General features: G+C 35.9%; 1 protein-coding gene across 4 annotated transcripts in view; it reads left to right on the forward strand.

Moving 5' to 3' along the window:
* The first annotated feature begins 1,175 nt into the window (after positions 1-1,175).
* The window catches only part of LOC149807390 (solute carrier family 35 member E1 homolog), a 43,576-nt gene continuing 18,455 nt past the window's right edge, over positions 1,176-26,296 (forward strand). For all 4 annotated transcript variants that reach the window (XM_089966146.1, XM_089966154.1, XM_089966163.1 and 1 more), the window contains exons 1-4: positions 1,176-1,584; positions 6,623-6,693; positions 13,521-13,658; positions 25,168-25,293. In XM_089966146.1, the coding sequence (XP_089822272.1) occupies positions 1,242-1,584; positions 6,623-6,693; positions 13,521-13,658; positions 25,168-25,293 (678 nt within the window). In that variant the 5' untranslated portion in view covers positions 1,176-1,241. The remainder of the gene's footprint in view (positions 1,585-6,622; positions 6,694-13,520; positions 13,659-25,167; positions 25,294-26,296) is intronic.

Genomic DNA, 26,296 nt, shown 5'->3' on the forward strand with positions numbered 1-26,296 from the left:
TTGAAAGATTTTAACGAGAATGCATCAGCGATCGCTGAAAAAAATGTTATTGAGTTTATTACAGATATCAATGATGCACCGGGTATTGATGATATTGATGGCGACGTTAACAATCTAGTCGTGTACGATGATGTTATGTTAGACAATCAAAAAAACCCAGCTAGGATATTTTCCAGAGGCAGGCATAAAAACACTGACGTGATATATGTCACTCAACGATACACTCAGATTCCAAAAGTAATCAGAGACAACTGTAATATTCTTGCTGTATTCAACGGCGTTGATACACACACGCTACGAAATATTTGGCAGACATGGTGCGGCGGTGACATGGACTTTGATGTTTTTCGAAACTTTTTTAGTCATGCTCAGTCGACCCCACATGGATTTGTAACGATAAATTTACATGATCCTCGGACACGATATCGTATCGGACTTGACCAAATATTCGGTTAAATTGTAAATAGCCTCTTAGCAGCAGAGGGGGCGATGACATCGACGCGGCCGTCGTTATGTTTACCCGACGCTGACGACACTGGGATCGCTGAGTGCAGAAGGTATATTAAACCAAATGACGTTCGATTTACCCCCCCCCCCCCCCCGACGACGACGTTGTTTTTTTTTACCCGGCGCTGACGACGCTGGATCCGCTGAGTGCAGAAGGTATTAATTAAGCCAAATGACGATTGGACAAAATGTCCGATTCGCCCCCTCTGCTGCTAGGCTATACATGGCGGCCAGTATTAATGGTGGAGGAAGAACCCGGGAAAACCCCTGGAAAGAACCTCCGACCCACGAGAAGCTACTGGCAAACTTTCTCACATACCCACATTGGCCGAATCTCAGACTCGAACCCACGCAGATAGAGGTGAGATGGCAGTGATCCGTAACGGAGAGCGCGTTAGACCACTAGGCCACTCGGGGCCCCGTACGGAACGATACGAGCCCCTGTGGCATAATCCGTATCTACACAATTTAATATTCAGCCAGCGATATGTGTGGATACTTTTTTATAGATAAAACGTTGCATCAGATAAATTAAAAGACCTTTCGTACACAATACTTAAATATGAAGAGTTACGATACTTTCTTCAAAATGCGTGTGCCCGAATTAGTACAAATATAAATCAACCAATCAAGTTCCGCCTCTACATCAGTCCTTGTCGTATGTGGAAACGTGTACACTTCCTGTTATTAATTCTTACCATCTGTTTGACACATTTGGTACGTTTTTATAGTCCATGAAGTGTTACCGGTTGCAAATGAACAAAAGTGATACGCTGGACGCAGTTAAGCTAATTTTAGTCTGTTTGTTATGGTATTTCAGTAGTGCGAGCGGAAATGTAATTGGCAAAATGGTTTTGAATGAATTTCCATACCCAATGACGTTAACGATGGTACAGCTGACTTCGGCTTGCATTTGCCTTGGACCAATACTCAAGATTCTTGGGGTTCCCAAAAGAGGCAATATCCCGAAAAGATACTATCTAACCATGATAATACCCCTGTCTCTAGGGAAATTCGTGTCTTCAGTGTTATCCCAGGTCAGCATATGGAAAGTGTCGGTTTCATATGCACACACGGGTAAGCTATTGGAAGCCGCTTACGCTTGACATTCAAACATGGTATAAGTTTTCTCTGGCCCCTTCCTATCCAGTTTTAGATATTTGATACTCCAGCGTAAATGTCAAAATAACTTGAATGGGCTAGGAAGAGTCAAAGGAAACTAGGATTGATTTGAATAGCTTGATGTCTTAGTCTTTGTTATCGTCATTTATAAAGTAGAAGGAAAATGGTATATATGAAAATATACATGGAATAACAAAAACTTTAAAGGAATAAACATTTACTTATTTCCATTGTGGCTTTAATTACTATATAAGACCCATCAGGCGTTAAAAATAGAAACAAGTCAGGCTGACAAGAGAGCTCATTTTCATAGCAACAGATATTCGTTACATTAAGAACAACTTTTTTGACTAGCAGTTTTAGTGGTTGAGATTGATAATGTTTGATGCTAACATTTTTATGACAATCTGTTTCATGCTTTCATATTTAGTATTCAAGTTTGTGGACTTGATTTGTGTCAGTTTTGGTAAATCCAAGATTTATATCCTTTAAAACACTACTAAATTAAATCAGTATGAAATTAATGGTGCCATATGAGCATTGAAACATTATTACAGTACCGCCTGCAAGTAACAAACAGAATTATTATAATGCAGCCACACGTTTATATTGTGTTAAATGAATAAAGAGATAAGTAGTTTGATATTAAGGATTTGTCATAAAAAGCTTATTTGTTTTAACCAGGAACAACAGCAAATTTAAACACTTCCACTATCAAAGTCAACTTCTCTATAAAGCACAAACAAAATTATATAAATAATAAGATATTAATATTTTCATCAGCATTAAAGAAAAATCTGAAAATAAATTGCAACCAGATTTATGAGTGATGAGGGCTGGGAGATTAATATGTTAATAATACCCCCAAATACTCATTTTACAATGAAGAATGCCCTGTATAGGGATGGGGTTTCTTGGAATCATCCTTGAATGCTTTGTATTTTATAAAAGTACCTTGACAGGCATGCGTTGTCAAAATGAAATTGAATAAGGGCACTTGCCAGTAACTTAAAAGTACCTATAAATGATTGTTCCTTTATGGAGAACAAACCTAAGCCTTGCACTGGACTATAGGATCTGAACGTTTACCTCAGATTCCAGAACTAATCATTAGTAATACTCAGATTATCTTATCCTGGTGTGGATGAAGTTGAATGTTTCAATGAACCCTAAACAGTCAGAAAAATGGATGTAGTTGAATGTTTTATATAGGTCTTAATCAATCAGAAGCATGGATAAAGTTGAATATTTTAGTATGTCATATTCTGTCAGAAGCATGGATGAAGTTGGATGTTTTGGTAGGTCATATTCAATCAGAAGCGTCAATGAAGTTTATTGATTTAGTAGGTCCTAATCAATCGAAAACATCAGACTTACCTCATCTACTTTGAATAATTACACACTCAATTAAATATTAATTATGCTTCCTACTCAGGGGTCAAGCTAGACTTGAATTTTAGGGAGAAGCAGCTTCCCCTTTTGGACAGGACAGGGAGATTGAGAACTGAATAGGGAGAAGTAGAAATAAAGCAACGAATGCAATATATGTGTGTGTGTGTGTGTATGTGTGTGGTTTCATTTAATTGAATTAAGCTCTCAGTTTCCCAGTTTGCATATTTGCATTTAACATTGGTTTTAAGCAATACTTTATTTACAAGTTGAAAAGTTTCTTAGTTGTATGTATATTAAAAATACATTTGGAATGTGTTTATAACATATATTTATACGCAGTGTATTTTGTCCAAATGACTTTTTTAAAAACCAATAGAAGCTATACATTGTAATGAATTTTAACTGAGTAACTGGATTACAGTATATTATAATTGCAAATTAGTCAAAATGCTTAATCATCTACCCTTAATAAAGATTTCTTTTTACTTTCTGAAAGTTTACTATAAAATGGCACTTGAAAAGATTTCTAAACTTGTTGGAACAAACCCGGTACTATGTCCATATACAAAACTAATACTGTTCATCCTAATTTCTTTGTTGCTGATAAAACATTACTGTAACTATCCATAGATGACACACTGAAGAAGTAAAATTTGTATATGAATGAACTAAACCTGTCTTCCAATTGAATCAACATAGCCAACATGTAGGTGCATCTGTTTTTAGAAATAAGGATTATCTTGATGTAACCACTTACTTTATAGATGCAACAGTCCCAAGTTAGGTTTGAAAAGGTATGGTTTTATTATTTGTCTACATGCTTATAATAACATTGGGCATTGGTTACAAGTATTTGTTCACTGTTTATTTTTTTCTTTGCATTTTCTTAAAGATGAGTATAGTCAGAAAATAACTTTGACTTTACAGTGCATCTTGAATTCCACAATTAACATAGCATTGTCCTGTATGTTTCTGACCTGCATAATTGCATTTAAAAGCTAAATCTTCAACAACATACATTTAGACTCTGCTTTCTAGGGATTGTATATTTTCCTGAATATATTTGCCCAATGGTTTAAAAAAATAGACAATCTAATCATGTGGTACTTCCCAGAAACAGTGATGTCCAACATTATTTCCCCATGACAGGTTTACTTACCACTTAAAACTGATTTTGTGAAGAGAATAATGTACATGCAGCAGTTAAAATATTCATTTTACTGATTCTCTTCATAAAATACAAATTGCTATTTACATACTTTTGCTAAGTTGCAAAACACAAGTTGGTATGTTTTTATCATCGAAGGGTAACTCGCAAACTCAAACAGTGATAGTTGCCACATTATTCGGGAAAGGGTTAATAGTCAGTCAACTATCAAAACACATGGCTGTGAATGTGCAGAAGTTTGTATACCAGCACAGTTTATATCAGCACCAAATATGTGATGTATTGAAGCCTACATTTCACCTTGAGCTACAATACAACACTGGAACTAACCTGGCTAATGCAAGGAAGCTTCTCAAGAAGTACAGTCACTCAATTTACTGCTAAAAAATCACAGGGTTAAGTCATTTTCACATTCCAATCAGAATAAAGCAGAGTTTACATATTTGTAGGTGACTTAGTCACCCATGTCACCTGGTAATGTAACACCTGATATTTTATATCTCCTTGCAGTGATTAGAAGCATTGGAGATTAGCAAATGTAGCACCTGTGTCAGAGAAAAAGGAGTCACTTCTTACAATTACTTTTGTGATTGTTACATGTCATATATATACATGTACTGACTGATTGTAACAATTCTCCAATTTATGATGTTATATTTTTGGTTACTTTTGGGGAAACATTACTGTAATAAATTCAAACTTTCTCCTGAATCCACAAAATCCATGATTTTACTTGGACAAAATTTCTTACATAAATATGATTTAGTACAAAGAGCTCCAATCAAATCATTAACATAACAGATACTGCAATGGACAGAGTATCAGTCCCTGGGGAAACCACCATATCAAATAATAGCACTAAAAGAAAAAGTACCATAAATATCCACTTGCTGCTGTCTGTGGTCAGATAATGGTTTTTAGCTTCTTTATATTAGGTAAAAATGATCAATGGTACCATAAGATTTCTCTATGTCAAATAATGAGCATATCAACAAACTTGCATTGAACCATTGAAAGTTAAATGTGCCATGTTATATGAATTAAATATCAGTTGAAACTCCATGCAGAAATCCTGATTATACCAAAATAAAAGCATTCTTTTAGTGAAAGAAGAATAAAGGGAAAAAATATAGATACATTACCCTTTCCTGTACTTTTGAGATACTCTACAAAATACCTTTATTTTCTTTTTTATCCACAGTAATTACAATAGAAACACATTGGGACAAAACAATTTTGAGATTTTAAAATTTAAATATTGTGGAAAAATCAATCTACAACAGTGAGCGTTCTAGCAAGAGCACTAATCAGTTACAGAACTTCCTTGTGAGAATAACCTTAACAAGAAAATTGTGCCTGTAAAAAGACTTTAGAAAATAAATCTCTCATCTTTGTTGAATACCACTCTCCCCAATGTATAAACAGAAATCTTTCGTCCTTGCTGATTATCAATATCCCCCAATGCATAAACAGAAATCTCTCATATTTGTTGATTACCAATTTCTCCAGTGTATAAACAGAAATCTGTCATATTTGCTGATTACCAATATCCCCAATGTATAAACAGAAATCTCTCATATTTTCTGATTACCAATATCCTCCAATGCATAAACAGAAATCTCATATTTGCTGATTACCAGTATCCCCAATGCATAAACAGAAATCTCTCATATTTGTTGATTACCAATATCCTCCGATGCATAAACATAAATCTCTCATCTTTGCTTATTACCACTCTTGCCCAATGCATAAACAGAAATCTCTAATCTTTGCTGATTACCAGTATCCCCCAATGCATAAACAGAAATCTGTCATTGCTGATTACTAGTATCCCCCAAAGCATAAGCAGAAATCTGTCATCTTTGCTGATTGCCAATCTCCCCTAGTGCATAACAGAAACAAAGGAATTTAATTGTGTAATGGGTATTGGGTACTTAATTGGATCACACCATTTTCTTGTCTCAGGCAGCTGGTTTGTTAATAGAGTTTTGTTGACTTTTATATCTTGGTGTGTTAGCATGATGTCCTAACCTGATGATGCTGATAACATAAATTAGAGTGAATTCCATGGGTCCCATGGGAGATCCTTTTGTATTTTATTACATATCCTACCCCTAGCCCTAACTCACTTCCCTTATATTTGACCATGACCCAGGTTTCATAACCTAAAATATATTACATCTCTTTTTTCATGCTGTGAATGCATGTTTAGTTGAACATACAGACAGGCATGGTATCGTGCAATTCTCAATCCAAAAGCATCAAATTAAAGTTTCAATAAATAAATATCCAGTTATTTGTGATAATAATAATAATATTAAGAAGAAGGAGAAAATAAGAATAAAGTAAATGAATGTGGTAAACGTAAATTCTACATTTGTTTTTTTTTTTTAATTAAAATTTATGTACATTTTGTTTTCTTTCTCACTGCAGTAAAGGCAACCTTGCCTCTGTTTACAGTTATAATAACAAGGCTCTTTTTTGGAGAAAAACAAACACTGCCGGTAAGTATCTTTACCCAGTTCATAGTTAATATATATGGAATATAGTCTGAGTTCATATTTAATGTATATAGGATACAGTCTGAGTTCATAGTTAATATATATGGGATACAGTCTGAGTTCATAGTCAATATATATGGGATAAAGTCTGAGTTCATAGTTAATATATATGGGATACAGCCTGAGTTCATAGGTAATATATATATGGGATACAGTCTGAGTTAGTTAATATATATGGGATACAGTCTGAGTTCATAGTTAATATATATGGGATATATTCTGATTAAAACTGAGATCTGTGACAAGGAGATTTCACAGGTACTGATAGAAGTCCATGTTATGGTGATCTTTGGAATTCCTGGTCAGGTTAATTTTATAAGTCTGTCAGACAGAGCAATGTATTTCATGTTAATGAGATTTATAATTGGTAACAACATGCTCCCATTAACATTTTTAACTTTCATATATATGAAAGCTTTAATTTGATTGGTATTTCCGAAAGTTGATTGAACATGACTTCATTTTGGTGCCCGTCAGAAATATTAATTATAAGTACATGTGTATTTAGATTGATGTGAGATAATGTTCACTGAATTCTATACGTCTCCTGTCACATTTCAGTTTGATGTCATATCGCTGAATTTCCCATTCTTTCTGTATTGTTTGAATCAAGTTTGATAAGACTTCTGTTGTAGTTTTTACGTACCAGAGAGCAAATATCAGAAAAACGAAACTAAAAATGAAGAAAAAATTTTAAGATATATTTTATATATCCAAAGACATTCATTTTGAGCTGAATATTTTGTATTCAATGCTGCTTTTTTATCAGAATTTACCAATTTGGTACTTCTGTTTATATTTTCCCCTTACATATCTCAGCTGTAGATAGTTTTTAATTTATCTAAGATGATATATAATGCTAATGAATAAACTGTCCATTCATTCAGTCATTGTAACCATGGATCATAAAAAAAGTTAAACATAAAGTGCATTAAGACAGGTGAAATGTTTAAGTAAGTATGTCACTATAAATCAGTCTAATGACAACAAAAATTGTCACCTCCACAGTGGTAAGTATAATAATGTAAAGACCATTTAGAGGAATTGGCCAATATATTTAACTTGCTTTTGAGGATTTTACTCATAATACCTTAGGAGTGTGACCACAACCTGGAGAATCAAGCCCTCCATGGCTAAAAGTTTTAGCTATAAAAGCTCTAAATTGTCTGCACACATAGGTGGCAGTCAGACAGAGTGATCTTCCCTTGATATAGGGATTTACTTCAAAAACCCATCAATACCTCAGTTACTATTTCTGCTCATGCTAGGTATCATACCCTCTTGAGAGACCTCACAAACTGACATCAAGAGTTTCTTCTAGTCTGCTATTGTACAAGTTTGAAAAATTTCTCATCTTGGAGAAGTAGTTGTATAGTCCATCTATACATGTATTTCCAACTATTTCTTGCTCTTTCTATATGAGACAGAGTTTTTTGTATTGATTGTAGAACTATCAAATAAACATGTTAGGCACCCTTTTGTAGTTACCTGCATTAGTTGCTAGTTTCAATAAAGTGATGTTTTGCTGGCTATACCTGTATAATATTACCTCTTGTATTTCTTTTTTAAAGGGTGTAGAATATGGTTTGAACTAAATGCAAGCAGTGTAAACACCTGAAGGACATGGGCAATAACCATAATACATGTTTAGCATGTATTGGATGACACTCAGGAAATGCATGTCACTATGCACTGTATGGACAGAGAATCGGTTGTCTACGGTACTGATCAAACAATCTAAACAGAGGGAAAGTGGATAAACGCATTTGGAGAGATGAGGATGTCAGTAGCATCAATGCTGCACCTGCCTCCGTCATAAATTCCTGATGGACAATTCCATCTTCACAGACTTCAACTAAACAAGATTTTTGTCTGTAGTACCAGTAGGCCTGATCATGTGACTCCTCAGGTGCATGATGGCCAGTCATCTCTGCCTGCCAGATACAAGCCAGATTGAGAGCATGCCAGTCCCACTCAAATACTGTCTTGCACAATACAAGCAGGGACCTGTTATGTGGCTCACATACCCACTAACCAGTCCCAGCATAAGATACTTGACAGTGTTATGGAAGATAAGATTTCTGTGTTGTGTCACAATCAGACTGTACCATCTGAATCAGGTCCAACGAGGTCAACGCCAAAGTCAATCTTATCTTTAGTGTCAAATGTGGAAATCTTTGTCTACCAGTTAGTGGGATTCAATATCCCCAAATCTGTCCCACCATCATGAACCTGGTATAAATAGGAAGGAAATGATGGCTCTTTTGTGTCAAGATTCTGCCATAAGATATAGATTACTCATGGTCAATACCAAATTCGATTTAGCCTACAGATATGCCTGAGGGAACTGCTTATGATGATGTAAACTCACATCCTCGCATCTTTACATCAGCACTCAGAGGGAAAAAAACTGTTCCTGGTAAAGCTATGGTCACTTTAGTGCCATCATACCCAGTTTCTATCACAGATGCACATACTTGTGTAGGGAAGAGACATCCAGTATAGTGCCATAATTATCCAGTGGCCATTTTAGTGGCATGTACCCAGTTGCTATTACAGACACGGGGTAATCTATAGCCATGAAACCATCCACACTTATTACAGGCCCTAGCAGGCCTGGTACTAATGTATATGGCTGCAGCATGACCTTTCATAACTTATTTATGGTACTGACATGACAGTGTTGCAGTCCCAGATCCCAGAGAATGAACAGTACAGTTAGCAAAAGGCAGCATGACCTTGGCACCAAAAGAAGGAAATGATGCTTCTGTTTCATCAAGACTGGCCATCTAACTATTGATTCTAAACAGTTAGCACACATTACAATATGGCCTTTTCTTATGCCTAAGGGATGGGTGACAATGATCCAATATCATGTGTCCTGCCCTAGCACCATAACACTGACTTCAGCATCACAAATCACTTGGTCTGGACCCATGTTGGTCTATGACCAGTGTTGTGCCACTGTTTCTGGTTATATGCCAAAGCACACAGGTACCATTACAGAACTAGTGCAGTCCATAACCTATTTGGGGTCCATGGTTTTTATGGTCCTTGCTATCAGAAACCAGTGTTGTTTTGGGTTTAATGCCTTATTTCATTATGGTTGGTATAACTGGTAGATTAAGAACCCAGAAAACCCCCAGTAGGAACCTCCTGCTCTTGAGAAGTTACTGGCAAACATTCTCACATACCCACATTGGTTGAGCCCTGAGTATTGAACCCATACCAACAGAAGTGAGATGGCAGTGACTGGTCAAGTTGAGCACATTAGACCACTCAACCAACCAGGCCCCACAATCTAGTCATACAGCTTCATGGTCCATTAAGACTTACCACTAATGTACCTGCTACAGTGATGTTACAGTCCAGTCCATGTCAGCCTGATACCATGTAACTCACACTCACAAGCTTTATTGTCAGTTCTTGAACCAACCAATACAGGAGACAAGTCGTAGAGTGTTCAAGTTGCAGACTTAATAGATGACTATCTTTTTTCCAGAATCTGAACATATAGCTGTGTGCTGTAGAATCAATACTTTCATGTGACTCACACTGTAATAAAGTGGCTCAGAAGCCACTTGACATAATGCTATAACTGCAGCCATTATTATTATGGTATTGAGATGCATTTCTCTTTAGCTCTGTTATCTGGGTGATTGTCATGTAACCTTTCTTGGATCACAATAAACAACATTTCTTGGATCACAATAGACAACCTTTTTTCGATCACAGTAGACAACTTTTCTTGGATCACAATAGACAACCTTTCTTGGATCACAATAGACAACCTTTCTTAGATCACAATAAACAACTTTTCTTGGATCACAATAGACAACCTTTCCAGGATCACAATAGACAACCTTCCCAGGATCACAATAGACCACCTAAGATGCAGACTTCATGAATATCCAGAGGCATGCTCTTTTCCTTTATATATGGGAGGAGATACAGAGCAGGAAGGGTCTTCTAAGGCAAGCATGCAGGAGTGAACATATCTCACCCTTGATATCCTGTTCAAAGGAAATCAACTTTTCTAAAATAATAGGAGTCATTACATCACTGTTCCTTGAGTGATACACAGTATTCTGCAATGCCTTTAGACATGTGTTTACCTTCATTACAGATGTCCCAAGAGATGGACAATCTGCAGCATTTCAACTCCTTTAGGTTACTCTAGATGATTCTTGCTACCAAAGGCCAATGGCACTCTTTGACTGGTTATAGATCAAGCTCTCAACCTGTTTATTCAGGCACATTGGTTCAGAGTGGGAAATTCCCAGACAGGTTGTCAGAAACATTTAAAAGGGAGACTGATTACATTCAGGGACTCATTATACCAGTTCAGGGCACGTCCCTCTGGTTGAAACATCAGTCCGAATTTTGTTGCTCTTTACAGCCATGTCCTCATTAATAATTTCCAATAATCTGGACAAGATTCTACTTAAGCAACAGATAAATTAAAGTCCAGATCAAGATGCACGCTTCTTTCACATCTGTTCCTCCTTGGATTTCTTGCCAACACTGGCAAATCCATTATAGTACCATTTCAGAGTTTTACCCAAAATATATATGAACAGGGTCTCATTCCCACAAGTACATGGCTTGGAATAATAATAATGGCTTGTTTATCAACCCAAACTATCAACAGGGTGGTTCGGTGTTGTTCATTATGGCCCCATCCCATCTGTGTGAAGAACAGGTTTCAGCTACTTTGCAATCAATCTTTTATGGTGAAACCACTTTCTATGTTGGACCATTCACCTGAGAGCCATCTGCAGGACCCAGTGAAAGCTTTTAAGTAGTACCTAAAATGAATCTAGGTGGTTCAAAGATGGAGATCTCATCTATTTTACTTTTGAAAGAGGGAAAAGGTCAATATCTCAGCTCAGGCTCTATCAGCCTGGTTATTTGTTCTGCATACAGAGAGTTAATCCAAGATCAAATGAATTTATGATGCATTTTGGCTCATGAGGTTAGGTCATTTGCAATGGTCATTGCAGTGTAACTGTTCCCTAAATCAAACCATGGAATGGAGGTCAGAGATGACATTTCTGAACTCTTATATCCCAAATGGTTTGATTTGAACTTAAGGGACCTATAACAGTAATGCAACATTTCTACCTTCCCAAGTTGCTTGGCATCTTCTTGGTGGTGCCATATTTCTAGATGGAAAATTTTCCGGGTCAGCCACATCAAGGCATATGGAGTCACTACTCCAGCTTAAGTTATTTCTCAAGAGTTGAAGAAATAATTTTCATAGTTAAATATGCTTTTTCAGCAATACTTACCCAACTGTGACATGGATAAATCCTCCCAACCTGCCCAAATTCATCCCACCTAAGGAGAATATAAATTCCACTCCTATAGTAACAGAGGTATAGATGGGATTTGGGTTCAGTATATTTATCAAGAGATCTTTCTGTCTGATTATTTTGTGGGCAAGCACCTTTTAGCTTTTATAACTATATATTTTTCTTTAGAAGACTGGATTAGCAAGGTAATGGTTGGGTCCTGAGGTGTCATGATTGGGCAGGTATTATCAGTGAAACATTTTTCACACAAAAACTGATTTCTTTTCTTGTTTTTTAAAACCCCTTTGTTTTGGTTCCACTGATTTACCAATAAACCCTATACATCTACATATATTTCATATGAATGTACTGAAGTAACTACATGCACTTGTCAAGGATATTTGTCAAATTCATGCATTCACTTATTCACTGATTCACTGTGCACAATAATCAGGGTCTGTTGAATTTCAAAATCTGATAGTAGCTCTGCATCCTATCTGAAAAAGAACCTCAACTTCAGCATTCCAGTGGGTGTGCTTTAATATTTAGGTGAAGAAAACCCTTTCAGCTCATTACGAGTCAGTTATAACTCTTCTTTGACTTGTTTTAAGAGTTTTGTTCAACAAAATAAAATAATATTTGATCAAGTTATGTTATCATGTATTAATATACTGGTCTGTTTGAATTCATTATCCCGAGTGGCCGAGTGGTCTAAAGCACTCTCCCTTACAGATCACTGCCATCTCACCTCTGTCTGCATGGGTTCGAGTCTAGGATTCAGCCAATGTGGGTATGTGAGAAAGCTTGCCAGTAGCTTCTCGTGGGTCAGTGGTTCTTCCCAGAGGTTTCCCGGGTTCTTCCTCCACCATTAATACTGGCCGCCATACATAGCCTATCATGTGCTGAAAAATGGCGTTAAAACCCACAACAACAACAACAACAACAACAACAATTGAATTCATTATCCAGACCCATTATTCTTGTAACCTGATGACCTCTGGGTACATGATTTGTCTAATCCCTTTTAACATTATTGGGGACCACTCCTGTGTCCAAATAGTTTGAGCATCTGCCTTGGGTATGGGGGGTCACAGGTTCGAACCCTGGCCAAGTCATACCAAAGACTTCTAAAAATGGTACTAACAGCTGCCTCGCTAGGCACTCAGCATTAGGAGGTTAATGTTAGGACTGGTCAACCTGGTGTCAGGATAATGTGACACGGTGGAACATCATCTCCTTAGGTGGGATGTAACTGGGCAGGTTGGGAGGATTTATCCATGTCACAGCGCCCGCTATGCAGACATTCTAGCGATATGACTGAAAAATTGTTAAAGCTATTACAAAAATCCAAAACACACACACACAACATTATTGGGACTCTCAATATAATTATGTATCTACTACTTGGTGCATCATTAGTGCACATTATAATAGCACACTAATTTCTTGATAAATCATTTGTATTTTTATTTGCAGGTATACCTGTCTCTGGTGCCCATCATAAGTGGTGTTGTTATAGCCACTTTAACAGAAATCTCATTTGATTTGATTGGTCTCATGAGTGCTTTATTTGCAACATTGGAATTTTCACTTCAAACCATATTTTCCAAAAAGGTAAGAACATGATATATTGATGAACATTCTTGATCTTTGTCTTGAATAACTAAAAATATATATCACATGCTGCCACAAAATTTGTTCTACCTTGTCATTTACCAGATGTTGGTAGGTATTCATTTAACACAAACAGATCAATCAGCCATGAAAGGGAATGATGTCTGACATTTTATTTGACACATGTGACACATGACCACTTATTAACTGTTTTGATAGCAACCAATACAAAGTTTTACCATCACAATGGATTAGTGATGGCTGGGATTTTAGTTATCCCTGTAAAATCACTCACCTCAGTTTAGTGAATTAGCATTAACTTTGTACTCATTATTTAATCTAATGTAAATAATATGCAGATGAATCATAACATAAATACATCTATATGCAGATAAATCATAACATAAATATATCTATATGCAGATGAACCATAATATAAATATGAAATCATAAAGATAAATCATAACATAAATATGAAATATGAAACATAAAATCATAATTGGGAATCTATGCCTTGGATCACCAAGTATTTTGTGACACCACTATAGCATGCTTCATTATAACACGAATATCTATCTATATGCAGATGAACCATAACATAAATATATCTATATGCAGATGAATCATAACATAAATATCTATATGCAGATGAATCATAACATAAATATATCTGCCAGTACTATACTGTTTACAAGAATTCATTGATTATGGTATTTGTTTTAAAATTCAAAATATACTGTTTGTTTTTGGGAGAGCGAAACTATTAGGGAATGCATAATGATTACTTACAGGTACATGTTTCCTTATCCTTACTTTGACTGTAAATAAAATTCAGTATGTGATACCAAAGATGAAAGTTAAAGAGTAATCCAAACCTTACATGCTCTTACATGGATCAAAAAATGACCAGATGATGGTAATGTGTTGATTTTACAATTTTACTACTTGCATAAAAATTTATTTGTGACTATTTTTAAATTAGGAAATTAACTATTTCTCTATCTACAATCAAAGACAAACAATTTTTTAAAATAAATAACATGGGCCAAACGGATAGACATGAAGAAAAGCCTTATTTTTAATTTGAATACATTCCCTAATCATATTAACATTATTGCAGCCCTACCAAAGAGGAAAAAAAGTTGTCTTTTTCCATATCCACATAGATCAATGGAAGAAACTTTTACCCATTACCTCCCCTTTACCACTTCTAGGTGGTTCAAATTTTATGCTTTTGTTCAGCATTAGCAACATAATCCTGTAGGACTTGTCAAAATCCAGTTTTTATCTTCTTGATTTGAATCTGTCCATCCATAAAATCAGTATATTACTGGGTATTAAGCTTTTTTACTGCATGTGGTAGTCATTATATTTTATTTGTGACTCATATTTATGTAACTGACTTTTGGGCAGTTGTGAATGTTGTTTATTCAGAGCTTGTGCTCCAGCAAGGTATGTTGTCTGTTGTTTATTCGTCCTCACTGCATAAATATTTCCACTCATTTAAGTAACACTTTTCAATTGTTATTTTCCAATATTGATTGGTCTTTTCAATTAAATATTGACAGTGAAATTCAGTAAGAGCAAGAAATATAAAGTTAATGAGGACACACATGAGATTTGTCTCACTTGCATAAATTATTTCTTATCCTCAACATGCAGTGTGTGGACATTATGGATGGAAAAAATCTGTTCCATGGTGTTGCAAAATAGCATCAAAAACAAAAAGAGACACATGAAGTTTTGTGCATTGTAGAGCAAAGTCTTGAGCCTTCACCGAAAGATTGCATCAGCTGCTAGCATAGTGATGGAATCATGATGGTTCTCACTCGCCATCAAGGATTAGACATATGATGCTAAATGCAACAGTTATATACAGCAAATTTTATGAACAAAGGGTTTCAAAGTTGCTGTTCCCACCCCATTTCTAGGCAACCCATGGAATGTCTGTTCCCCCCTCCTCCCCCCCAAATATCCAAGAATAACTGTCGAGCCCATAAGTCTGTGTGCATGGGGTATTTGTTGGACCAACATCTTTTCAAGCCATATAATGCCACCCTGGCTCACCATGCAGTAAGCTGTACCCATTGTCTGGTGATCATATAATGCCACCCTGGCTCACCATGCAGTAAGCTGTACCCAATGTCTGGTGATCATATGTCACTTTGGCGAGCCAAGCCACATACAGGCTGACACGGCCATGGCATGTGCAACCATCATGGTAACTGACTGATGATATGTCTATTTTATTGCACTTTCTACATGAGTGGTTCCAGAGCTGACCAGCCAAAAACAGTACACTCCATCCACTTGTCCATCATACTCTCTTGTCATCCATCCACCTGTCCAACGTACTCTCTTGTCATCCATAGCTGGTCAGCTCAACCATCAGTACATTTCTTCATGGTTTATTTATTAATACACTTATAGTACAAATCACACAGATCATGTAAATGCTCCAAGACAGTTTTACAGCTATAGGGGTCATTTTGGAGAATTTGTTTACACATACCTTTAAATTGCATTTAATCACTTTATTTTGCTACTTATCCATCAAAATTCCATTGAAGATTATTGTATAAATTCCTCGAGAAATGCTTAACAGCAAATTCAATGATAACGTACGTCGACATTTTTAGATTTAGCCACCCAAGGGGATGATCCCATTTAAACCAGATTCTGTCACACTCTGATGTAACAGGGACAATGCCTGTTGTTAAGTTGTACAGCAAACATAAATAGAGATGTTACAATGTTGTAATTTATAAACAAAACCTTGAAAAACACCTGCAGGAAAAAACCCCACAAAAAACAACAGATGAGTCCAATAAATTGGAGGTAATTGTGTAACTTTGTATATATCTTAAGTATGGTATGTTGTGTCCTGGGATAGGAGAGGCATCAAGCTTGCCACCAAACTAAAAGTCTACACAGCGGTTGTTCTCCTCATCCTCCTCTATGTTTGCTAGACCTGGGCTGTGTTTAGCTGCCATGTTAAAAGACTGAACCACTTCCATATGAACTCTCTGAGAAAACTACTGAAAATCAGATGGCAGGACAAGGTATTGAACACAGAGGTGCTCACTCAGGTTGGCATGACAAGCATCCACACCATGCTGTGCAAGGCACAACTGCAATGGGCTCGTCATGTTGTTCACATGCTGGTAGAATGCCTACCTAATAAGGTCTTCTATGGAGAGCTACAGCAGGGCAAGAGATCTCACGGTGGTCAAAAAAAGAGGTACAAGGACACCCTCAAGGCCTCACTGAAGAATGCAGGCATTGATCCTGACAGCTGGGAGAATGTCGCTGCTAATCGATCTGCGTAGCACAGTCAAGTCAATGTCAGTGCAGCAGCCTTTGAGCAGGAAAGACTGGTGGACACAGTTGAGAAACGTGATCTGTGCAAATTCATGAACAGCAGTTCCACAACTCCCAGTCAGCGACCTGTACATCCATGTCCCCGACCAGACTGATCAGCCATCTCTAAACCCACCCCCAATGAATCGATGACATTGAATGCTCCTCATCGACACCGATGGACGAACATCATGTTGTGTCCTATATTTTAGTTTATACATAATACCTATTTTTTCAGTAGAAATATTTTCCATCATATACATAAAAGACAGTAGAAACGTTGTTGTAAAAAATTCAGATTTATTTTAGTTGAATTTTACACTATGCTGAATTATAATTTTGAAGAAATATCTTCTATAGAAGTTAAAACGTACTTAACAAATATTGTATGTTACTCCTCTATCTCATTTTTAGCTGAACATCCCTACAAGAGATGAATGAAGAAAATGCACACAACTTCTTCTTCACGTGATTGAAAATTGATTTTCCCTGCATTAGTAATAGTTTAATCCAATATCAACTTTCTTGACCCGTATAATGCTGAACTGCCATTGTATACATCCACAGTGATCAATAATTTTCATCTGTAAGTTTATAATGCAGACCATTAAAAACTAATGATTGAATAAACTTTGTGTTAGAACTATATTAAGATTAAATTTTAAGACTGAAATTAATTTTTAAAATTATATCAGTAAATGCAAATGCATGACCTGTGTAACTTTTAGTATAGATATGATGGCCATGCCTCCTAAGATGTTCTACACATACATTGACAAAAGCCATGTTGAGAATAACCAACAGCATGTGTGGGGATATCTTTGGTAACATAACATTTGGATCCTGACTCTAGTTCAATTGTAAAGTATTTGTCTTGAAAATACGTGTTGTGTTCCTGAGTTCTGAAAGCCTGCCACCACCAACTGTGAGCCAGGCCTATAACATCAGTCATCAGTCGAACATCCCTCCTGCTATAGTTGGCAAATGTAAGGAAATATTAGACCATCTGTCAGATAAGGAAATATTATACCATCTGTCAGGGAGGGGGATGGTTGAGTGTTCTAAGGCACTTGCCTTGACAGATCACTCAAACATATCACTTCTGTCTTTGTGAATTTGAGTCTTGGTTCATGGGTATGGGAGAAAGCTTGCCAGTAGCTTCCATTGGGTTGCTGGTTCTTCCCAGATTTTTCCACAACAGAACATACTGGCCACATTGCTTATCCTATCATGTGCTGAAAAATGGTTAAAGCCAACAAAACAAAACCAACAGTGACCTGGGCAATTCTAAGGCTTTCTTTTTGGGAAGCCGACTACCAGTAATGTTTTTGTCACACTGGAATTGAAACCACTGAGCTTCCGGTATTACATAAGGACATTGTGGTGAATATGACTGTTCAACTAAGTTGACAAGAATGTCTTTCAAGCCTAATTGAAGTTCATATATAACATTGCGATTACTTCTTCAATGTTAGACCTAGCATTACTAGCCATTTTATCAGCTTGCCATAAAATCATAATTGGGAATCTATGCCTTGGATCACCAAGTATTTTGTGACACCGCTATAGCATGCTTCATTATAACACGAATCCAGATACACCACTCCCTCTATAACTTGCACCATGATAACTCATGAACCCACTTATAACATGGTGTCAGGCATGGATGACATTTTTTAAACCAGAAAATGCCCCAAAATTGATAAGTATTTGTTGAACTTGAAGAAAATCCTGATCATAATTGGTAATGGAAACTTAGATATATATCACTAGTTTTATCATCGAAGACAGTAGATATGACCAGAAAATTTTGATCAACATTATGACATATCAACTTTTAATAAGAAGTCATATAATTTGTTACATTTTCTTTTTAAACAACATTCTTAGTACACCACAGTTAACGATATTCGAGGACATTTCAATCAATGAAAGAGTCACTTACTCCTAGTGGAGGCAGTACTTCAATAAATAAATACCAATTAAATAAAATATTTATTATCAATTGAAATTTGTGATCTAGTTCTATCTTTTAATTCCTTTTAAGTGTAATCATAAATGCAATTTGTCCTCTTGTAATTAAACGTAAGATGTGTTAATCTACTGTTACAGTAACAGCTATGTCCATGAGTGTTTCTTTGAGAACCTAATTAAGTACCCACCATGTTTTGATATTGTACAAGCAGAAGCATTTGTTGTCTTGATGCACTAAATAAAAAGCAGGCCTCCTTTTATATTATCATGGTAATTACGTCTTTTGACTCAAATAAAGGAGGTGGAATAAAAAAAGTTAACAGGCATGCAAATCCTACATGCTTAAGAAACAGCGGCTCCGGTCATATGTTCGGTAACTAATTTCAGTTGATCAATTGAACACTGATCAATTTTATTGGGTACATAATCTAATTAAACTACAATAAATTCACCTACTTAGTCATAATTGTGATTAAAGATAGCAAGGCAACCAAACAAAATGAGTACTTCGTAGAATAAACAGCTTCGCTTCACAGATATGGACCATTGTGGGAAAAACAAGTTCTAGAGAATTCCTGAAGTTGCACTTAGGGATGTCCTCAAGGATGATAAGAAGTTTCACCGATACTTGCAATGAAATCACGGCATCAATATTGAAAAATACAAAAATTTAGTTTTGATGTAGATGATTATCTCATGAAATAAATGTTGCATGTTTTTGATAAAAAGGAATCTTGTTTGGTAGTGTATAAACAGTTAGTCTGGTTCCCTGCTTCATAGACTCCTTTCACAAAATACTACTGTACATCATTCCGGGAACCAGACTAATCAGCAAGACAAAAAGCCGTGATGTAATACATGAATGTTTTCGCGAACCATGTTTGGTTGTTGAAACCAGTTGCAATCATGTTATCGATCTTTCAGATGTTGGACATTTTGAAAATTAATGTAATTTATAGAGAATAACAAACAACTTCATCAGAAAAGGTGCTTTACTGATAATTTTTCTCAACTCGATAATAAAACGAAGATTCAGCCATTAAACAGCCCATTCCCCCCCAACAACCCAGTGTTTTTATGGATGTCTAGCAGGTATTTTGAAGGTCGCTCAGTAACTCATGCCCTTGCTTTTAGTGCAGTCTGTGTTTTTGGATCCTGATGTGCGTGAGTTATCGAGGGATAGGAGTATAACATGGTTGTGGTGTGGCTTCTGAAATTTCATATGCATATACTTTTCTAATCCATGAAAATATTTTTCTTTCTTAAAAGTACAAAAGGTAACGTGTAAAAAGTTTATTATCATTTTTGGGGAAGAGATTGTGTATGAATTCTAATACAAGACAATCTAGGCATAGCTCCTGCAATTTCATATGTATGTATTTTTCTTGTACTTGTGGAAAGAAGTTTTTCTTCTTAAAAATACGAAAACAACATGTAAAATGTTTATTCAGGGATCACACAGGGCATCACCAATGTCACAAATTGTGATTTATATTCCTTACTGGCAACAGAATATACCATTGGGCGATTTATTTTCCCCGACATTATTGACTGTTTAAATTTATATATACGTTTGGTTTTGAGTAAAGAAATTCAGATGCAACATGAAATGAAGCCGCAAACTTGATATGAAATGCACTGGAATTTTTCTGTTGTTAGATACACAAACTCTTTGTTCATATTGACAAACCATCTTAATTAACAGTGCATTGTCATATTATAATCTGAGTTTTTGGACATCATGCCAAAGTACTGCTTGATGTGTAATCTCATTATTTTTATTTGTTTAAAACATTTCTGGTAGAGGAGATCAACCAAACAAGGCACAATCTCATAATGATGAAATAGTGTCAGATTATAGGACGCTCACTAGGAATTAATTTATGTATATTGAGTGACCACTGTATGTATGTAAAATTACTCTTCTTTTCACTCATAGAATTAAATCCTTCAGAACACTCATATTTTCTGTAGCAATCCCTGTCAGAACAGAACAAAACACCTATGTATTCATCATCTGACTGATCTTCTTTATCCAGTTTATAGACCGTTTTGCACTATTATATGACCCACACATAAACACAAAACATTAAGTTTGAGTCAAGTTGTGTTGGAGTTGAATTGTCCTTGGGGTCAATATGTCCAGGCCAAATTGTCTTTGGGGTTGAAATGTCTTGGGTTCAAAATGTCTTGGAGTTGAAATGTCTAGGAGACTAGAACCACAAGCTGCCAACTTTATCCCTGCAGACCTGCAAGCCTTGGCCATAGGATGCACTATCAATCAGTTGGGTGGGGTTTTGTGTTTTCACCAGCCTCCCCACCATCATGGTACTTAAAATAATACAGAAAATGAGAAGCCAGAACTGCAAACTGATTCTGATAAATCCTGTCAGGTGGAACAAGTGCTGGATCAATGATCTACTCAATTTATAAATATTCCCAGAAAAACCTCAGCAAAGTCAAACCTGCTCAGAGCCACCATGGTCACTTTTATTCTACTCTCTCCAGACCAGGTCTTCTGTCATGCTTGGATTTTGTTGGACAAGTTTTACAAATAAAGGTAGTTCAAATCTTTGATTGTGGAGATAATCTTGCAAGCTAGAGGGCCATCCACTTTGAAGATTTACAAGGGAAAGCGGCATAGTTTCAGGAACTGGTGCCAAGTCAACAACATCATCCCTTTGAGTGCCTTGTTCCCAAAGCTGGCTGATTTTTTTTTTTATCCTCTAGCTGTTTCGGTTACTGTAAAAGGTTATATATCCATGATATCTGACACTTTCAGCCATCATGGCAAAAGAGATATTGATCCAAAAAAAGATCTATCAGACCTACTTGCCATTTTGTTCTGAATAGGCAAAAATCTCATCCTGTTGTAAATGGAACCACTGGTGGGTTTTGACATGACTCTGTGTAAGTTAATTTGATTGTTTAGCTGGATCCTTGCAAAAGCTACCATCATACAGACTATGTGTGGCAGAAAATCTCCTTCAATTGACAAAGTAATCAGTTAATAGACTTTATTGACCGAAAATAGCATTTGATGTTCACAAAAGTCTTGAAGATAGTTCATGAAGCAATAATTGAATAATCACAAGAAATAAAAATGAAACCATTTGCAATATCTTTTAGTTTAAAGTTTATTACATATACAGATGCTGAAAAACTGCATTAAACATACATCACTATAAAATTGTCAGATAGTTACACAGTAATATGTCCCAGAACCAATAATTATCTGAAAAGTAAATTAAGGTAAACTTTCGACATTATGCTATTGGTCACATCTTTCAACATATGCAAATCAATTGAAAAGTGATACAATGAAATTCAGTGTTGGAATTTTATAGGTGTATGAATGTTCATAGCATTATGCTATTTTTCTACTCATAAATTAGGAAATCATGAGGTATTGAGTAAAGAAGACAAATTTACTGCATTAACATGGGTAAAAACACAATAAAAACTTTTCTAGTACAGTATATTTCTCGATGCGCACTGCACAATAACACTAAATGAATTCCAATATGTGACCACCAATGAGAACATGTGAAAATAATATTGTAGGAGCAAAAATTCGTTTAATTAAAAGTGTTATTATCTATCCTAATCAATATGCATGAACTATTATTTATAATATTTGATAATCTTACTTGGGAAAAATGACATCATTTGTTACCTAATGGACATTACAATTCATGTCATCCATTGAATGTAAATGGTCTTGTAATGCAAATATTTAGGATGGATTTTCAACATTGAATGGATCCCAGAAAATAAAATTATACCACTTAAGAGACCACAATTTCTTGTTTACCCATGATTTCCACTTGTCCTTTGCATTCCCATTTGTTTTCCCCAATCTCTTTTTTTTGGCCACAGGTGATTGTTTATATACCTGCCTATGATAATTTTATAATCTACATGTGTTTTCAAAATATTTATCCACAGTAATAATAAGCAACTTCTCAGTACTTTAGAGACCGCTCCAGTGGCCTAGTGGTTAGAACTTCCACCTCAGATGCAGGAGGTTGTGGGTTCAATCCCCGGCCGAGTCATACCAGAGACTTACAAAAATGGTACTAACAGCTGCCTTGCTTGGCATTCAGCATTAAGAGGTTAGTGTTAGGACAGGTCGGCCTGGTGTCAGGATAATGTGACTGGGTGGGACATCATGCTACAGGTCTGCAGCATGATGCCCCAGTGCTAGACATCACTGTAAACTGCCACATTGCAGACATCTTAGTGACCTGACTGAAAAAATTGTTAAAGCTACGTTAAAAATCAAAATCACACACACACACACTCAGTACTTTAGAAAATGAAATGATAGTATGGGTACTTAATTATTATTGGATTATAAACAAAATTCAATATAAAGCATACAAAATTTGTTGTTTATTATTTTACACATTATGAACAACTTGGATCAGAATTATATTGTTTGCAGATACACATCGAAGAATGTACAAAGGGAATTGACTTAACACCTGCGTGATGTCATGTCACTTAACCAATTGGAAAGTGTCTTGCGCTATTTGATGTAAACACTTTGGCTACTCCCATGAAGGACTAGAGGTATCTGATCATTTAGCAACATTTACCTGTACATAGATAAGATTCAGTGAATTAGGTAAGTAACCGTAGATCGAATACTTTGATGTATCTGCAGTCTATTGGATTATTGCAGCTCGATAATGGATATGTAAAAATGCCAGTCTTTATTTTCAAACTACACATGTACTATATATGACCAGTGCATGGTGATAAATAATATGTACACAAGGTTGTGAGATTTACAATAGAGGCTTTATGTTATCTCTAGCTTTGACATTCAGATGAATGAGTGTCATGCTCTTTTAGTGGACCCAAATTATCTCCAGTTCATACTGATGCAACCAGACTGTGTTGCTTAGAATAGTTTTCACCAGCGGGCAGTCAGTGTCATTATTAGCTCCCTCTCTTCAATGGATACTTTGAGAGGCAATGATGCCCTCAAGCATTACTTGAAATGCACATACAGAAGTTGTAGAACAAGCGGATGCCTCTTCCAGTGAAGGCCAGAAAAGAGGTTATAAACCCCTTATGCACTAATATTGTGGCTGAAGTCGATGATACTCTCATCATACTCCATAGTCTCAACAGATCAGAGTTGCCTTATGAAAATTTAAGCTCATGAGATTAGAGCAATTGCTGCAAGCTTCCAATTGAACATATGTTTCAATATGAGCCATAACAAGAACTGGTGGTGGCATGCACAGTCAATCTGCTTAAGTTTTATATCTAGAATTAAGCTTTGCAGAGACAAAATTAAATTTGATGGGTCCAATTTATGTTGCCCATATGACCACTAGACACATTCGACATGAGCACAACTGCCTCATTGGCATGAGTTTAGTGTGTTTGCTGCATTTGCTCAGAACTGTTATGAGTAAAGAAGAATTCATTATTTTCCTCTTATCAGTGTATAGTTGTGCTGCTCTCTCGGGTTCAGAGAGTGGCTTATTCTTCATGCAGGGAATTTGGTCATTTTTACCTCAAAGGTATGATGCTCAGCATTCCCTCCTATTACATATTCTCCTAATATTAATGTGATCAGGAATGTATTCAATTTAGAAAGCCAGTTTTTAGTAAATTATGTTTCTCTGAGAATACTTGCCTGGTCACATTACTATAAATTCCTCCCACTCCTCCATGTTAATGTGAGCATCTACATTGATCTATCACTTAGTTTAAAACTGGAGTCACCTAGTGGTGGTAAAGGGGATGTAATGGTCAAAGTTTTTCCATGGTCTCTATAGTGGAAATGCTTGGTTTGGATTATTTTTTCAAAATATTCATGAGATTGGGTAAGTATTCTCGGAGAAACATAATTTACTAATAAATTTACTTTTTTTTTAATTTGATGCAGAAGTCACAACCATGTCATTTTATGCCCAAACTCTCTCAGAGTTTATTGCTGTGACACTTCTTGCTAAAAACGAAACTGATGTTATCTTGATGACTTCATACTGTATCGATCAAGATATCTTCAGCTGCCAGTAAGCATTGATTTTACAAAAGTAGACCTGAATTACTTTTTTGGGTGAGATTTACCCCTGCCTCTTCTTCACATTTGATTAATGCATGTATGTTTTGCTTTTCAGTTTGTTTAATTTCTGTTGGTTTATCTTTTCAGACACTAAAAGATACTGGTCTACATCACATGAATCTCCTGTTGATTTTTAGCCGACTTGCTGCCCTTTCTTTTTTCCCCATCTGGCTGATGCTTGATGTCAACAGGATTGTTCAAGATGAAAATGTGGTATGTTTGGCAGAGTAAAACCTCACCTGACAAACAAAAAGTACAGTCTACCTTCCCATTCAGGTTCTATTTACTTAAGAGCTATAGGTTACTGCATTTGTATGGGAAAATGTGAACAGTTTTTAGGATGTAAATAATGCTTGGGAGTGCAGTATATCTGTTCGACAAAACAAGTTCATATTTTCCCATACAAATGCAGTAACCTTTTTGTTATATGCTCATTTTCTTATTCTACCTAATGCTTAATTATATTAACAAAATACACTACAAGAAACAAAGTAACTGAATCTAGGCAGTATTCCAAACTAATTACACAAGCGCAGATTCATCATTACACAACAACAACATTATTACTGCACACATAACTCCGCCCAGATAAATTTGAACTTAGTCACGCACCCGACATAACTTCTGAAAGAAAGTGGCATGTCTAGTTAAAATTGATGTTTGGAGTCATATATTGAATGAACGCATATTGCAAAAACTTTTCCATTTGATCTGGAATGAGTAGGTTTTGGTATTTTTTTTATTCTACAAAATTTTCGTGATTATGGACTGGATTTATGTGACAATTCCACATGACATTGGATTGAAGAAGCAAGGGAGAAGCATGTTGACATCTGCAAATGTGTTTCTCTTTCAGTCATTGAATGTTTGAAATCATAATGTGGGGAAAATATGAAGTCTTTCAATTGCAATTATCAAAAAGACGCTATGGAATTTAATGCTTATTTCATTTTGAGTGCAGTAAGGAGGATGTAATTGCACTTATGTTCGAAATTACAGTACAATTTCGAAAAGTGTAATCAAGATTGAGAACCTATGACATGGCTCATGTAATTTGGATTTGCAGAACTAAGAAAGTACATTTTCAGGAAATTCAAGATGTAAAACTGTAAGTATATTTTTTTGCCATTTTTATTACCAGCTAAAGACAGCTTATGCCTTGTCACTTGTATGTCATTTGTAAGGACCCTTTCTTGTGTCTACTGTATAGCTAGCC

Source organism: Sinohyriopsis cumingii, chromosome 1, assembly GCF_028554795.1.
Source record: "Sinohyriopsis cumingii isolate HCF-2022 chromosome 1, ASM2855479v2, whole genome shotgun sequence".
In the NCBI taxonomy this organism is placed as follows: Eukaryota; Metazoa; Mollusca; class Bivalvia; order Unionida; family Unionidae; genus Sinohyriopsis; species Sinohyriopsis cumingii.